Source organism: Helianthus annuus, chromosome 9 (genome assembly GCF_002127325.2).
Source record: "Helianthus annuus cultivar XRQ/B chromosome 9, HanXRQr2.0-SUNRISE, whole genome shotgun sequence".
Lineage (NCBI taxonomy): Eukaryota > Viridiplantae > Streptophyta > Magnoliopsida > Asterales > Asteraceae > Helianthus > Helianthus annuus.
Window position 1 is genome coordinate 137,158,097 of NC_035441.2, and position 16,331 is coordinate 137,174,427.

Consider the following 16,331-nt stretch of genomic DNA (forward strand, 5'->3'; position numbering starts at 1 on the left):
TAAAAACCGTAAAAGCATATTACTAAACGTAATACTTTTTTTAAACAACGAACCAGTAATCCATTTGCATCTGTTTCAGTTTCGTTTCCAGCCTTGAAAACACAAACGATCTTTCGAAATCTTGTTTGTCGTGTGCGGGTTCGATGAAATTTGCTTCAAGAACTCCAACAATTCCATAACCTCTAGAGCTTCCCTCGCTAGTTACTTTCCAAAACGGCTGAAAAAACAATTTACATATTGACTAATAATTTAAAAAAAAAAAAAACATCCTCAAATAAACCAAAGTCTCGTTTCTAGAAATGCATACACGAATTAAACGGTTTTTATGGTACACGTTGAATCCGTTAACTCCAATCGCCGGTGCTTCTTTAATAAACCCAAGGGTTGTCTCCATAACAGCCTACGTCAAATTCATTACTAAAACACATTAACTTGGAAACAAATATATAGCGCCTAAAAATATATCGTAAACATGCAGTGTTACCTCCTTCATAGATGAAACGTGTGGCCTGTAGAGGGTTACTTGCGGGTTTCTTAAGTCATCTGCTATATTATACTGCTCTACGGGCCTCCCCCTCAAGATGATTTTGAAGTTGTTGAACTTTCTAAGGTACAACATAGAAGCGTATGCCTGAAAAGAATCGTTATATATCGTGATTACACCAAATTAAAGACATATTGAACAGTCGTAAGTTTTTTAAAAAAATAATCACCCTTAACGAATGAAGAAGGCGGTATGAAATGTGTGCTTGTGTTTCCGCTACTTTCTTTCTCACGTTAGACGATTGAGCGGTTTCATCTCTCAACTTTATATCCTGTATCATTAGACAAAATAAAACAATATTATCATTTTAAAAGGTGACTCGAACAGTCCTGCCAAAAATAACCTCGTCATCTTCGTCGAAGTTCAACTCATAGACGCCTTCGTCATTGAGCCATAAGTTGTATATGATTATCTTTGTCCCGTGTGAACCGATGACTTCAAACTGAAAATACAAGCAAACAAGTGTTGCATAGCAAGTTGATATAGTATACGTCATCGAACAAATTCAGTATAGAACGTAAACAAACCTGTTGGATCAGGTCATCTATTGAAGCGAACGGTGACCATTCAAGAATTGTCTTTAAGTTAGACAACCAGTCCTCTTGAGAGCCGTATGTTATAGGATCTGACCGGTTCTTCGAGATATCGAAATCAATCTACAATAAAGATCCCACATAAGAATAAAAAAAAAAAAAAGATATAAATTAATGTATAAAATAGACAAAAATAAACAAAAACATAAGGAAAAGATCACGTATTTACCATTGGGACGATAACATCATCCTGTCCGGTTCTGCGTAGAAACGTATAGGACAAGAGACCAACGCTTTGGGTTGCTCGTCTACAAGATAATAATAACAAATAACAATAAGGGGATAATCATCGTCTTAGCAACTCAATCGAAGAATCAAACAGCATTAAAACAGCACCCGTTCCGAGATGAACGGCTGAAAACAATCGCATCGGCTCCTAACCGCATAGTGCTTGTTTTGAACCCATTACCATCTGAAAAAAGAAATGTCTTCCAATTGTCAAGATGCATTGACCAATCCAAAGTCAAAAACTTTTATACGACAAACAGAAAACGGAAACTTCCGGAAGGAAAAAGGAATTACACTGCCCGATTGTGTTGTTTGCCTTCTTTGTTGAGTATCCCAAGCTCATGCACTTCCGAATGCCATCTGGATCCATTCCGCCTCCATCATCTGTGACGATATTTCAGGTTACTGAATTAATTTTAAGAAAACAAAACATCTATCTGGAAGTGCAAAACCGTAAATATGTCAAGATTGGTACCGATAAAAAGTAAAGCAGGAGAATTATCCCTTTTGCTGTAAATTCTGTCAACTTTCACAAAAGTCGCCCCGTTATTGATCTGTACACAAGGTTGACAAAAATAATGTCATGCACACTGAATATCTCAATTCTCACATATCAATGTTATATGTTACCTTTATAGTTATGCATATAAACTCATAGTCCATCTATATTAAAAATAAGTGCATGGAAACGCATTGCATTATACTGATATTTCAGAACTAGGTAAAGAATTTGATTGCATAAAATGCTACTCTTGAGCCAGAAAACATGGTAAACTAAAGGTTAAAGAGAACGGAATCGAGCCTCGAGCATTTTCCCTTCGCCTCACGAGGCGTAAGCCCGAGGCGGAATTAAAAAAAATATATAAAACTATATATAGTTATATACTATAAAAAATAAAATATTAAACATCCAAATTCTTGTGTAAATTATTAGAAAACATATCTTTCTTATTTCTACTAATGAAATTGCTGTGATGTCCAAGACTAACGGTTACCTCGTCAACAGCATTATCCAAGAGCTCAGCAATTGCTGCGAAAAGATACATTGTGAGTATTAACCTTGAACAATAACATCAATAACTTTAAATTTTCGTATAATAACTTGTGCTTTGAGTGATGTGCTTTGAGTGATTAGAAGGATACATTATGTCATCCATCTTCACCTACCAAGGTACAAGAAAAGTGAGTGTATGGGTGTGGCTATGGCCTTCATATTTTCATCATTGACCTTGAGACTTTATGAATTTTATAGTACATGAGCCATACGGTATAGTTAATTACCCAAGCTACTTAGATTTTAATCTCTGGTGTTATAAGTTAACAAACCTTTAACGTCAACTATCCCGGAGTATTATATCAACGTTTCTCCATTTATTACTAGTTAAAGATTCATGTTGCAATCTTGGTTTTAAAAAGCGTGAAGCGCACAAAAGAGACGAGGTCTAAACCCGAAGCACAAAAGCGGCAGGCTTTTCGTACGCAAGGGACAAGGCGATTATATAATTTTTTTTATATATTCTATAGGTTTCTAGGGTCATTTACCCAATATTTAGACACAAATAAGCGTTATATATGTTTTAATATTGAAAATACATACATGTACAGCCTGAAAAGCATGATGTACGACAATATGCTGCACAAAAATGTGGCATGTACATGAGGCGCATGCGATGGTTTTTTAACAAAAAAATGCACCTCGGCTGCGTTTTATGTACAGAGTGCGCCTCATCTAACATAAGACGCCTCAGTGGGCCTGGCGCGCTTTTTAAAACCAAGGTTGCAGTGTCCATAAAACTGGGAAATGGGTATACATTATAACATGCACCTTGAGTCTTTTGACACTTGCTGCTCAAGGGATAATGAAGCATGAGTCAACTTGATAATAAAATATAGATTTATTAATAAGTTAACTATCAAATATTTTTCATTTTCTCAAATGCCAAAAGACAGAGGGAAATATAAAAGAAAGGTCAACAAACTAAGGTCACACCTCCAAAAGCCCATTTGTGAGAAGTTGCATTCGAATGAAGAAACTTCGGGTGCACACGAGCATGTTCCAGTTCACCTGCAACAAAACATAACTCCATTTAATCACCATACAACTCAATTATGCATCTATGTTACAACTTACAACCACCTTCATAGATATACTCTCCATAACAAAAAAAAAAAAAAAACATTTCCTTTGTAATGGAACTTTTAGGTACATTTGGTGTTCTTTAATCCACAAACATTAACTATTTAATATTTAGGCATTTTAATAACATTAGGTTAAAAGTTACAGAACCTCTGTGTCAGATCAACACTTGTTTTTGTAAAGTTTGAAACTTTAGCTGCAACATTGCAAAAGAAACAAAAACATGAAACCCCAAAAACATGAAGGGTGAAATATCTCAAATGGGTGTGTGATTTTAGCAAGTTATACATGAAATTCTCTAAGAAAGTTTAGACCTTGAGAAGGAGCCCATTTTGTTGGGCCAATTTCAAAAGATCCTGCTTTCCAGAAACTCCTGTTGATCAAATGACTCTGATCATCGACTGCTGCTGCGTGATTCTGAACTTGTGGTTGATCACCACCTTCATCATCACTATCAAGAATGTCTATAACGATCATTGTAGTGAAATTGGGGTTTTACTTCTTTTTCACAACAGGGTTTTGTTTTCCTTTGAAAAGTGGTGTTTGTTCATTTAAGACTATGGGGTATGGGGTGGGGGTTGGGGGTTGGGGGTTGATGGGTTTGGGTTTCTGCGTGGCCCGTTTGGCGTGGAATTCAGCAGGGGCGGATGTAAAGAGGAACAAGGGGTAGCCTCCGCTACCGCTTGGTCGGAAAATTTTTGATGTTTTTAGTGTAAATTTTGGAAAAATTTGACGTTTTTTCGATTTCGTTACCGCCTATTTATAAAACGTTACCGCTTGGTCAGAATCCTAGATCCGCCACTGGAATTCAGCCTAGGCATTGGGCGGGGCTACCCACATGACATGGCCACCCCAGCCACGCCCCACCATACCCCTTTGAAATTGGCTTTCGGTCTTGGGTGCCCCATGCTCCACGTGTTGCACCATGTCCCCAACCCACGCCCCACCATACCCACGGTCTAAGTTAGATGTAAAATATAAGGGTAAAAAAAATTGAATTTTGTTTAAAAGGAAAATAGTGAAAATTTAGGCTATGTGTAATGGGTGCGGGTGCAAGAGTAAGAGTAGAGAGTTCGTAAGAACCGTGTCTAAGGACTGTTGCGTCGCTTCATTTTCATTCTTTAAGTGATTTCTCTAATAAGGTAACGACATCTTATCGTTTCTTTTTAGTGATTTTCATGCGTCACTAAAGCATTATACACCTTTACCGAGTGTGAGAAGGAATTATTTTTGCCTAAGTTGTTTCACTTTTTTTTACATTCTATGGCCTTACGATGTAATAGAGGTGATTTGAGCGAAAAAATAAGAGTAAAATTTGAAAGAAAAAATATAGATGAGTCATGTCTAGAAGTTACTAAAAATAAATTAAAAAGAGGGTCTAGAAAATAGAAGGTTTGGTGAAAAACAAATATATTGATGTAATGAAGAAATCTAAAGTTGTGATAGCGTTCTAGGATGAAGTTGACGTTATATACGAAGTAGCGATGTTTGATTTTTGAGCATTTACGAACAGGAGGCAACGTTACGTGTTTTATTTATTCTAGCCATTTAACATTTGAAAAATAATTTATTACCCAAAATAAAAAATAAAAATAGGACCATATAATCATCATAATAATCTAAAATTGAGGGTTTGGTTTTGTTTAGCAACAAAAATATATAAATAGGCTACTTGTTTAACAAAATCGCGAGATCAATCCCAAACCTTAATTTCATAAAACTTAAGTTCAAGTAAGAAACTAAACCTTTATTTTAAAATGTGTAAATCCTCATCATATGTTTACCTTATATACCTTTTATAATTTTTAAAATGTATCCTAATATTCTGTCTCTTAAATTAATACCAAAAGTGTTTATTCGACTAAGAGCTTGGATATGAGTGAAATAACAGCCATGAAGAGGAGAAGCATGTGGATGTATCATGTGTGTTGATTTCTTTACGGCCAATAAAAAAACCTTCATTTGGAAGGCGTCTCTTGGGCATAGTTTTTGGCACCCCTATAGGCGTATGGCCATGTACACCAAACCATTGGACACAACCTAGAACGTGTGGAGTGTGCCAATTACCTCTAGCTCAAGTGGTAAAAGAACTTGAATTATCCTTTAAAGATTCAAGTTTAATTCCTATTTGATGTAAAAAAGAAGTGAGCCACTGGTGGACAGTGATAGAAGACCCTAGGAAACTTGGGTTCGATCCTTGAGTCAAACGGGTAATTACCGTCGTGCCTACGGGCGGGTGGGTTACCGTGTTTTCCTTGAAATTGGTGGTGGACCACTCGGGTTACTCTTGAAGTACTCCGTTTGTCCAGTAAATGCCCTGAAAGTGCTCGTTTGGCCGTTAAAAAAAAAGCGTGTGGAGTGTTTTGTAATTAAAGGACAAAACTTATTATAAAGATATTTATTAGAGTAAACTGCCATTTTGGTCCCTGTGGTTTGGTCAATTTTGTCACTTTAGTCCAAAACTCAAACTTTTTGCATCTGGGTCCCTGTGGTTTCAGTTTTGTTGCCATTTTGGTCCAAAAATGAAATCTGGTCATATTTGTCTTATAAAATGCTGTTATTTTGTCCTTTTCCGCAAGGGCAAAATGATCATTTCTTTTTTTATAAATAAATACCATATTTTATAAGACAAATATGACCTGATTTGCCCCTGAGGAAAATGACAAAATTGCAGGATTTTATAAGACAGATATGACCTGATTTCATTTTTGGACCAAAATGGCAATAAAACTGAAACCACAGGGACCCAGATGCAAAAGGTTTGAGTTTTGGACTAAAATGACAAAAGTGACCAAACCTCAGGGACCAAAATGGCAGTTTACTCTATTTATTATATTAACTCATCATCTGTCTTAAAATAAGAAATCATGGAAACCACCACCACCGACTTTTAACAGAAAAGGAGGAGGAAGCAAGGAAGGAAGGAAGGCGTGAGCTCTGCAGATCGCTGAACTTCCTCATCGGAGACTCGTAGATCTGCGACAAAGGTACCCTCGTTCTCCCTTTACATAACTCTTGCTGCAGTTTTCACACTCTGTTTTTACATTATTCCTATTGCTAGATCTTGTTTGATTATAACCACAATCCACTCAAATTAGGGCCACAAACGTTCCTAGGGTTTTACTTTTTGACTGTTCGATCAGATTATATCAGATCACCATTCTAATGTGACTGGTATCATATTATTTGACGATGAACATGAATATTCTGTAAATCTTAAATGTTGTTGCGATCACTGATAGCTAGCTAGGTTTTACTTTATTAAAAATCAATATATAGAAATTACATTCTCGGTGTGAAAATACACAATTTCATTGTTGTGTGGACCAAAACATTCCATGTTTTGGGGAAAGTTCCAATCCGAATTTGCCTTTTTTTCTTCTTCATTAACATTCGGTATTCATCGGAAAATAGTGTTGAGTTTGAATTTAAACCTAGGGCAGCATTTTAGTGGTTGGTAAAGTGTTTACATTTTGTCTGTTTTTTAGATACTTGACAAGTATAATGAAAGTTTTATATTCAATTGCTTCAGAACAAACCAAGAAATGATAAAAAGCGGGGATGACAATCATGAATTGTAATGAGAAAAATTATGCAGATGAGTGATTTGTTGCCCTTTAAAATGGCACTTAGTTCAGGGCCGGCTCAAGGGGGAGTGAAATAAAGCAAGAGCTTTAGGCCTCCATTTTCTTAGGGCCTCAAGTTCTAAGAAAATATATTATATTTTGGTAATTTTGGCTTTGAAATTGTTAACATTGAGGTTTATGATCTATAATTATGCGTATACAAAGATGATATATGAATAATAGATTCATAGCAATTTTTTTCGTTTACAAAAAAGAGCCCCAATTTTGCTATCCGCTTTGGGCCTAGAAAAAATTAAAAATTTTTGAGCCGGCCCTGGCTTAGTTGTATCATTGGTCTGAGTCAAAAGTTATGTTTTTAGATGGTAGCAAAACACATCTGATATGAATTGATGCAGGACAGTCAGAAATTGAATAACAAAGTTTAAAATAACCAATCGTCCCACTAAATAGAGAGTTTTGGTATTTGCAGTATGAAAATCTTAACAGAAAGAAATTTAAATACCAATAGTTATATTGTGTGAAACTGCAATTTCTCATTTTGGCTAATTCTAAATGTACACTTGTTATATATCGAGTCGGGGGTCTCATTGGAAGCAGCCTCTCTATTCCTACAGGTTAGAGGTAAGGCTGTCTACATCTTACCCTCCTCAGACCCTACCTTAGCGTTGCTATTGGTGGGATTTACTGAGTATGATGATGTTATATATAAAATAATAGTTATCATGATTGAGGATTTGAGCTCTAAAGACAATTTAATAACTGCAGATCCAGCCATGGACTTGGACACAGAGCCTAAAGCTATGATGATTAAGCATGATCATGTTCCAAATAGCTTGCAGATTGACCCAACGAGGGCTCGTTTTCCATGCTGCATTGTGTGGACTCCCCTCCCTGTTATTTCATGGCTACTCCCTTTCATTGGTCATGTCGGGGTAGGCCGTGAGGATGGAGTGATTGTGGATTTTGCAGGTCCTAACTTTGTGTCTGTAGATAACTTTGCATTCGGACCCGTGGCCCGTTATATGCAAATAACCAAAGAAAAGGTACAGTACACTACACCTTGTGCTAATATCATTGTTCCCTCCTTCAAAATATTATTAATAATCTTATTTAAAAACAGTGTTTCACCCCTCAGCATCCTTCGGGTGCATACAGAACCGAAGAAGAATACAGGTTAGTGGAATCAGGAAGAAGCCATTACAGTTGGGATGAAGCCTTGAAAAAGACCACACAAGAATACCAAAAGCAGACTTATAGCGTGTTAACTTGCAACTGTCACTCATTTCTGGCGAACCATCTTAACCGCCTGGAGTCACAGGCTAGTGGGTGGAACGTGGTGAATGTTGCAGCGTTGATTATGTTCAAAGGGAAGTGGGTGAACACGCCATCTATGGTTCGATCTTATTTGCCATTTATGGTCGTGTTGTTCATGGGTATTACATTTGGAGGTGCAAACTTTCTAACTTTTTTGGCTTTTGTTGTGTTCCTTCTCTTTGGATGGTATCTTTGTGGTACTTATTATTTCAAAAACATCATACAACTCTAGTAAGTAGGTTTGTCACCTGTTGGTTACATGCAGTTATGCATACAAGTGTGAGAGGTGATATGTGTATGGGTCTAGTTTTTATGTCGTAATATGTAGTAGTTGTCCCAGATGTTTCTTTGATTGTTTCATTTTTTAGGTTGACCATGTTTGTGTGAGAAAATTGGTCAACTGTGTCTTTTTCTTGTGTGGATTACTAGCTATTAAATATGTACTTTGTGCAAATGTGGTGGTACACTTGAAGTTGAAACTAGAAATGCATGTAATATTGTTACATATTTTTGGATGTATAATGAGTGTGTTTTTCTTTCGTGCACATGTGTACATATTCTTTAAAGGTGAATATGGTTGATAATTTATACATTTCAAACAAAATTGTTGAAAAATTTTGTCTGAATCTATTAGGGGTGCAACTGAGCCGAGTCTGAGCTTGAGCTTGGCTCGTTTATACTCTATTAATTAATATATTAAATAAAAATAATATAAATAATAGGATCGTTTAGGCTCGCGAGCTTGATAAGTGAAGCTCGGACTCAGACTCGTTTACTAAACAAGCTTATGTTTAGGTCTGGGCTTGGGCTCGGCTCATTTACTAGACAACTTTAAATAAGGGATAAATGTTGTTAAACATTAATGAAATTAATATTACACTAAGGCTCAACGAGCCTGACGAGTTTCACACGTCAGGCTCGAGCTCGGGATTGATAAATAAACGAGCTTTGGTTTAGGCTCAAGCTCGGCTCGTTTCAAACTCTCTCAAATCGATCTCGAGCAGCTCCCGAGCCGCTTGGCTCATTTGCACCCCTAGAATATATACAAATTCATGTATTAGTTTCATGCACTTATGCATATCATTTTCTAAATAAACGCTTATTTCCATGCTTTTTAACATAATATTGTAAGTTACAAAACTTAAATCACGAATTCATGCTTTTTTATATGTTTGAAACTTTTGACGGTCCTCAATGGACATGATGTGGTAATAATGTATTTTTCCTCTATTCACAAGGTGGAGGGTTTAAACCCTGAGGGGTACAAGTATAGAAGTATTTAGTAGTTTAGTTTACCATTGAGGGTCAGGTGGTCCCACAGGCAACTAAGTTTAAGTATTTGGATCGTTTGTTTAGAGAAATGGAGAGATAGACAGTGACGTAACTCACCGTATCCAGGTTGGATGGTGTAGGTGGAGAGCAGCCATAGGGGTATTGTGCGACAAGAGATTCCCTGATAAATTAAAAGGGAAATTTTATAGGGTTGCAATTAGACCCTATATGTTATATGGAACAAATTGTTGGGTCATCAATAAAATCCATGCACGAAAGCTAGAGGTGGCAGAGATGAGGATGCTAAGATGGATGTGTGGGCATACTAGGTTGGACAAGATAAGGAATGAGGTTTTTAGGGTAAGATTAGGAGTTGCTTGTATTTCAGACAAAATAAGGGAGGGAAATTGAGATGGTTTGGGCATGCCAGAAGAAGGCAGATCAGACCCGATTAGAATAGTTGAAACACTCACTGTAGATGGAAGGAGTAGAGGTAGGCCGAAAATGACTTGGGATGAGCGGATTAGGCAAGATTTGCTAGATTTGCACCTCTTCGAGGACATGGTCGAGGATAGAATTTCGTGGAGACGTAGGATTAAGGTTAAGGATTTTTAGGAGCTTGGCCTGGTTTTTGGTTTAGGTTCTTGTCTTATGAGTTTAAATTTTTTCGTTTTCTATGAGGTGTGATATAGCTTTTTATAAGTTGTCACTTATTCCCGGCGTCGTAGTTTTACTAACAGCTAGTTATTTATTTATGTGTTTATTTTTATTACTTTTCTTTTCCAGTTTTTTTAGTAGTTGTGTGCTTATATATGTTTTTCCAAAAGCTTATGTCTTGGTTATGGTTTTTTGGAGCCGGGGGTCTCACTGGAAGCAGTCTCTCTATCCCCTGGGATTATACTGGGTAAGGCTTGCCTACATCCTACCTTCCCCAAACCCTATCAATAGCTTCGCTATAGGTGGGATTATACTAGGTATGGTTGTTGTTGTTGTAGTAGTTTAGTTTACCGTTCAGAAGAAAAAAAAAAGAGTTTTTTTTATAGTAAGAATTTATTTTTTGAACTTTGCTAATAGACATGTATATGTGCTGATGTGCATATTGCCAGAAGAGTCCTCTTAAGTTGCAAGAGAGGTGTAAGATAAAGATTATTAGCCAGCTTCAACTGAGAACCGGACCGGACCGAGAACCGGAGGTTAAGCCGGTCTGGGTCATGAGTCATAGCTAAATAACACACCCTTTCTACTACAAGTCTGCTGTGAGACTTGAACCATCAACATAACACAGAGACATTTTCTCTGGTTCGGTCATTTTGCAAGTTCATGAACTTACATGATGAAATTATCAGCTAAGATTCTAAGTACCTGAATCCGATCTTCGACTCACCCAATTACGGATTTGAAACATCAAGTAAAGATGCATCACAGTTAAGCTTACAAACAATTAGAAAAGACAATTGATGGTTGACATTAAAAACTGCACACAATTAACATAAATGTTCAGTATAGGAACCATTCCTAAAACCTGAACCTAAATCTGAGGTTTCGGTTCCCCCAACCTTAAACATTTAACAATCATACAAATAAATCACACCAAATATTCAGGTAAACAACTGGTTCTACTTTCCGGTCAAAAACGCCAGATAACCAGTAGTACTCCGACCCATCACGAGGCTCCCAATTTAGAACCCCTGAGATCTTCACTAATATACACCCTACATTACCTTCTAATTAAATCACAACTTTGTTGATTAGTATCTCTCTTTCCTGTTTACTTTGCACTCAACCTCTTGCACTTGGAGCGCACACGGCTTCAACTGTCAACCGCTTCAGTTTGTTGGGGCACGGGTCTTCACCAAAGTTGCTGTTTGCTATGGTCACCACACACGTTTCTTTCCCAATACACCTCTGCATAACACAATTCCCAAATCAGATACACTACTTATGCACCAAGTTGGTACTTTTAACAATGCACAAAGTACAAGTATACCTTTTGAATGACATCGTAGGATGTCGGAGCATGACAAGTTCCTTGTTGGAATGTGCCACATGTTCCCAGCGGGGTTCCAAAGCTCGCGAATTTAATAGCGGAAATGGTTAGACCTGGACCGCAGTGTAAATGCACCTTCGGTCTATGGAGCTCTTGTGTTTTACCATAGCTTTCAATATGCCAGTCCTTGATGTTTGGATGATATTCAAACATATCCGCACATACGGTTGTTGTTGACCGTTTGACTAGTGAAATACGGGTCGGGTCTCCACCGAGTTCTTCAAATAGCACCAGTGAATTGTCTGTCGGCTTTAACCACGATCGAGGCACGTGGTACCTGCAATATCACAAAGTTAAGTTTATTTCTGTGTGTTGCACTGTTGCATGTGTGAGATTATTTATAGTTGTACCATCGCTGGGTTGGTTGACCGCATCCGAGCTGACATTTGGGAGGGCGGTAAGTACCGGCATAATGGCACCCTTGGCAGTTACCGGTGGCGTACGCGGTCCAGTATCTTCCTATGCTTTGACCGTTGATCCATACTTGACCTTTGCCCATACTGCTCATGTCTAGAGCCAACGGCTCGTCTCCCTCTGGTGCGTTAAAAGAAGCCTAAACCCCATTTCGAAAAGGTTAGCGACGGTTAAATAGCAAACTGTGACGGTTTATGGCGTTGCAAAATACCTTGTGCCATGTTAGCGGCTGTTGTTTCTGAGCGATAAGAGAACCCTGCAGCCATGCAACCGATGACATATGGTTCGCAGAGATAACGTCCATGGCCTCACCCTTCAAGCCAACCTGGTAGGTCCATTTAGCCCATGACAAATCTTGCTTCCCCTGATCAAGACCGTACAAAGCCACTGGACCCGTAACTCCGGTTTCCCATGTTTCATAATGTCCTCCGATATTCTTCAAATAAAAAGAAAATAAAATTAGATTCGATAAATAAGTCGATTTGAGAGTAGAATTTACGTGAAACTAACCGGTAATCCCATGGCAACACTAAGCAGTGATATCTTATTGTTCCCGGGACGGAGATTGACTTTTTCTTTGTAAGTAATTCTCCTGTTTTCACGTGTTCCAAAAGCCGAACCTACATGTAAATGACCGTTTAGAGTCGACTATGTGTTTTTTAAGGAAAATATAAGATCATTCAAGTACCTGAAAGTTCTCCATTAACAAACACATGAAGAGCATGACCCGTTGACTGGACCAACAATTTAGGATGCTCCCCGCCTCTCAAAAACGATTCAGAAGAACTTACTTCAACACTACAAAAAAAAAAAAAAAAAAAAAAAAAAAAAAAAAAAAAAACTTTCTTTTAAGACTCGTGAAGAATGGTAAATATGGTAAATTTTGCACATGTTAGAAATTGAAAGACTTACTTTGTAGAATACCAAAGGTAATCGCTATTATCTCTGGTGACATTAACCTGCTCTAGTAGACCCGTCACAGTGAAAGTCGAGCTGTCATCAGCGGTGGTCAGATCTTCATTGTACGTTTCCCATGTAAACAAATCGGTATTCGTCGGCAACATTTCCATTTGTGTCGATTGAACCCCAACCTGTATTGATATTGTTACAAATTACAAGTTATAATAACCACACGAAAAATATGTTGCAAAGAATGTTAAAATAATTCTTTGAAAAAGTAAACTTTCATACCTTTGCGGTGTTGAAGACGACGTTAGTGCAATCGGGAAGGATGCTGATGGACCATGGTGGTAATGTATAGTGCATGTTGTTGAACATCACTTTGGCAGCGTTATTTGGGTTGTAATTAGCTAGAAAAGCCGCACAGTGTCCGGATTCGGAAGAAAATACATGGGCCTGAAAAACGTAAAATAGTTGGTAATCATATTATTTTGTTTTGATTTTCGATTTTTCATTGAATTTTTTGGTAAAGATTGTTCAACCTGTTGAAGGTTTCCCAAAGAAGTGACTGTAGGATCTGCGGAAACTAAAGCGGGTTCACATTGCTTGATAGCTTTGTGAAGCTCCTTCAAATGCCCGTATTTTGGTTGTCTGATCAAACCTACAAATTTTAAACAACAATAAGTTTGACCGCAAAAGTCAAAATATAGGATTCTGAATGTGATAGCCGATAGATCATACATTAGTATCCACAATTGTTAAAATTTAACTCACCGTATTCATCAAGTGGAGCATCATAGTCATAACTGGTAGTGATGAACGGGCCTCCAGCAGAGCGACCGAAATTCGTTCCTCCGTGGTACTGATTTTTTAAAGAAAAAAATAACATTTGTATTTGTTATTAATATATTATTATTAGGTTTTGATTTTATTGGGATGGAAAAAGATACCAACCATATAGTAGTTGAAAAATGATCCACCCTTTTGTATGAACCGCGCAACGCCAAATGCCAAATCTTGAACGGGCCTCTCATGGACTGGGCCACCGAATTCCGTGAACCAGCCACTCCAAGCCTCGGTCCAAATGGTTGGTTTGTATGGCTTGTTCGGGGAGAAAGCGTCACAATAGAAACCATTGCATGTGTTTATCTGCCACCAAAACCCCAAAATGTTAGTTAAACAACAGTTGCATTAACCATTAACCAACAAATTAAATTAAAAACCAATTCATTTTGAGTTTTTAATAATCAAAGCCCTAGCCCTTTATGCAACAAGCCTGGCCTAGGCCCAAACCACACCAGGCCTGGCCCTTTATACATGGCCCAAAGCCAACCCTTTCCCATATGCATTAAGGACAGTCATTAACTTAAATAACTTAAAAAGCAACTGACAAAGAAACAAAGATTCCTAATGAGTATTGACTATTGACCAAATATTATTAATTTTCTAATCCCATCAATTAATGAATAAACCCACTGACTGTTGTCGTCGCATTAAATAACTAACGATTGGTCGAATGTCGAAAATACCCTTAATTAAAGTGATCTTTTTGGCATCATCAAAGGTAAAAATGGAAACTTTAGCATGTGAAAGAAAGAAACAAATGAATCTGAGAAGTGCTTACAATAGGATCAGGGGCATCTTCTTGCTTGCACATGACCCATGGGACACCTGTCCCCAATCCGACGGCCATCTTTGCAGCCCAAGTCATGTAGTTATATCCAGCACCTCCAAGTGCTTTCCCAATAGACCCATACTCATTTTCAATCTGCACCCAACCACATTACATTTCTCATTAACTCAACCCCCAATGTACACCTTCAACTGCACAAGTTACAACTCGTTACGCTCCGTATCGTACCTGAGATAGGATTATCGGACCTCCTTCTGACTCGAACAGTTTTTCACTCTTCATCATGTTCACAATTTTCTCAGTGAAACCCTTCATAGCCCTCTGCAACAACAGAAATTAAAAAAAAAAAAAAAAAAAAACTTTTTATATAATTATTATCATAATATAATATTAAAAAAGTGAGATTAGGTAATTTTTACCTTAAATGGCTCATTATCAGTTCTGAAGCTAATTCCAGGAACATATTTCAGCCAAACTGGGAATCCTCTGAAAGAATTAACACAAATAAATTTTTAGTAATTTTACATAATATTAATATTAATTGTCAAACCCTAAAGGCTAAAAACTAAAAGAAAAATCCAGATCTGAGACATAAACATAATGAAAAATATTTCTAAAAAAATTACCCAAAATTCCATTCAGCACAAACATAAGGTCCAATACGGAGATGAGCATAAAGCCCTGCTTTTTGCACCGTCTTCAAGAATCTCACCAAATCATATCTCCCTTCAAAATTATACTGAATTTCACAAGCAAAATGTTTAAATCTTAATATTAGTAATTAAAGCATGAATCTTTATAAAATCAAGGAACTTCTATAAAATTATTTACCTAAAAATAGAAAAAAAAAATAACCATAAAAAGAAAATACAGATCTACTAAACTAACACTAAAATTTAAAAAAAAATATGTGGAATTTGAACAAAATTACAGTAAAATTAACACTAAAAACCACCCATAAACCCCTAAAAATTGAAACTTTAAAGAAAAAACAACATACATTGCCAGGAGAAGGCTCATGCACATTCCAAAACACATAAGTTTCAATCACATCAAGCCCTCCTTCTTTAGCCTTCATAATCAAATCTTCCCACATCTACAAAAAAAAAGAAAAAACCCATCAATTAAACCTCACAAAAACCCACATTTCACCTAAAAACCGAAGAAAAATTCAAGAAAAATGAAATCTTTAACAAATTAAAACTTCAACAACCTCTGGGGTACTTCTGGGGTAATGTATAGAACCAGAAATCAAGATTCTTCTTTGACCATTAATAACAATGGCCTTGTTGTCATATGTGACAGTACACTGAATCTTTTGAACACCCATTTGAAGTAAGAGCAAGAAGAGCAAAACCCATTTGGAAACCGAGCTGGTTTCCATGATTTGGGGTTGAAATTGGGGAAGAATGAGCAGAGCAGGGGAAGAAGGGTTTGGGGTGAGGAGGGAGTGAGAGGCTGAAAAGGGGGTAATATTGTTGATTTGTTTCAGCCAGATCAGCTGCACACCGACATATATGGTGTGTATGAATGTGTCTTTTTATTTAATTAATATAGGCACAGGTGGGTGTTTTCCGTATGTAACATTGATTGATTGATATCTTTTGATTCAATTAACAATTATTTGGTTTGTGTATTGCATCGTGGCGTAAGACAATTGTC

The 16,331-nt window shown here is 37.1% G+C and overlaps 3 protein-coding genes across 4 annotated transcripts in view; 1 reads left to right on the forward strand and 2 right to left on the reverse strand.

Annotated features, from left to right (window-relative positions):
- LOC110878869 (protein MICRORCHIDIA 2) overlaps positions 1-4,042 on the reverse strand; it is a 6,839-nt gene extending 2,797 nt beyond the window's left edge. Inside the window, exons 1-13 of the mRNA XM_022127250.2 lie at positions 3,817-4,042; positions 3,356-3,430; positions 2,361-2,395; positions 1,841-1,919; positions 1,660-1,749; positions 1,474-1,549; positions 1,307-1,385; positions 1,072-1,200; positions 888-986; positions 714-815; positions 485-631; positions 308-400; positions 54-217 (exon numbers count right to left, since the gene is read on the reverse strand). Coding sequence (XP_021982942.1) covers positions 54-217; positions 308-400; positions 485-631; positions 714-815; positions 888-986; positions 1,072-1,200; positions 1,307-1,385; positions 1,474-1,549; positions 1,660-1,749; positions 1,841-1,919; positions 2,361-2,395; positions 3,356-3,430; positions 3,817-3,979 — 1,331 coding nt within the window. The 5' untranslated portion in view covers positions 3,980-4,042. The remainder of the gene's footprint in view (positions 1-53; positions 218-307; positions 401-484; positions 632-713; positions 816-887; positions 987-1,071; positions 1,201-1,306; positions 1,386-1,473; positions 1,550-1,659; positions 1,750-1,840; positions 1,920-2,360; positions 2,396-3,355; positions 3,431-3,816) is intronic.
- Positions 4,043-6,351: 2,309 nt separating this feature from the next.
- LOC110878868 (protein RTE1-HOMOLOG) lies at positions 6,352-8,942 on the forward strand. 2 transcript variants are annotated; one of them, XM_022127248.1, is made up of 3 exons: positions 6,352-6,489; positions 7,855-8,132; positions 8,210-8,942. In XM_022127248.1, the coding sequence occupies exons 2-3, from the start codon at positions 7,863-7,865 to the stop codon at positions 8,633-8,635; spliced, it is 696 nt and encodes a 231-aa protein (XP_021982940.1). In that variant the 5' UTR covers positions 6,352-6,489; positions 7,855-7,862; the 3' UTR covers positions 8,636-8,942. The 2 variants fall into 2 exon arrangements, with proteins under 2 accessions (XP_021982940.1, XP_021982941.1); XM_022127249.2 differs by having other exon boundaries at positions 8,225-8,942.
- Positions 8,943-11,115: 2,173 nt separating this feature from the next.
- Positions 11,116-16,191, reverse strand: LOC110878866 (beta-galactosidase 3). Its single transcript, XM_022127247.2, has 17 exons — positions 15,883-16,191; positions 15,670-15,765; positions 15,296-15,408; positions 15,089-15,155; positions 14,898-14,990; positions 14,661-14,804; positions 13,991-14,185; positions 13,811-13,898; positions 13,579-13,697; positions 13,328-13,492; positions 13,049-13,227; positions 12,825-12,934; positions 12,647-12,756; positions 12,348-12,572; positions 12,073-12,275; positions 11,663-11,999; positions 11,116-11,580 (listed from the first exon to the last, which is right to left on the reverse strand). Exons 1-17 carry the CDS (start codon positions 16,051-16,053, stop codon positions 11,455-11,457), a joined length of 2,541 nt encoding a protein of 846 aa, XP_021982939.1. The 5' UTR covers positions 16,054-16,191; the 3' UTR covers positions 11,116-11,454.
- Between the last annotated feature and the right edge of the window lie 140 nt (positions 16,192-16,331).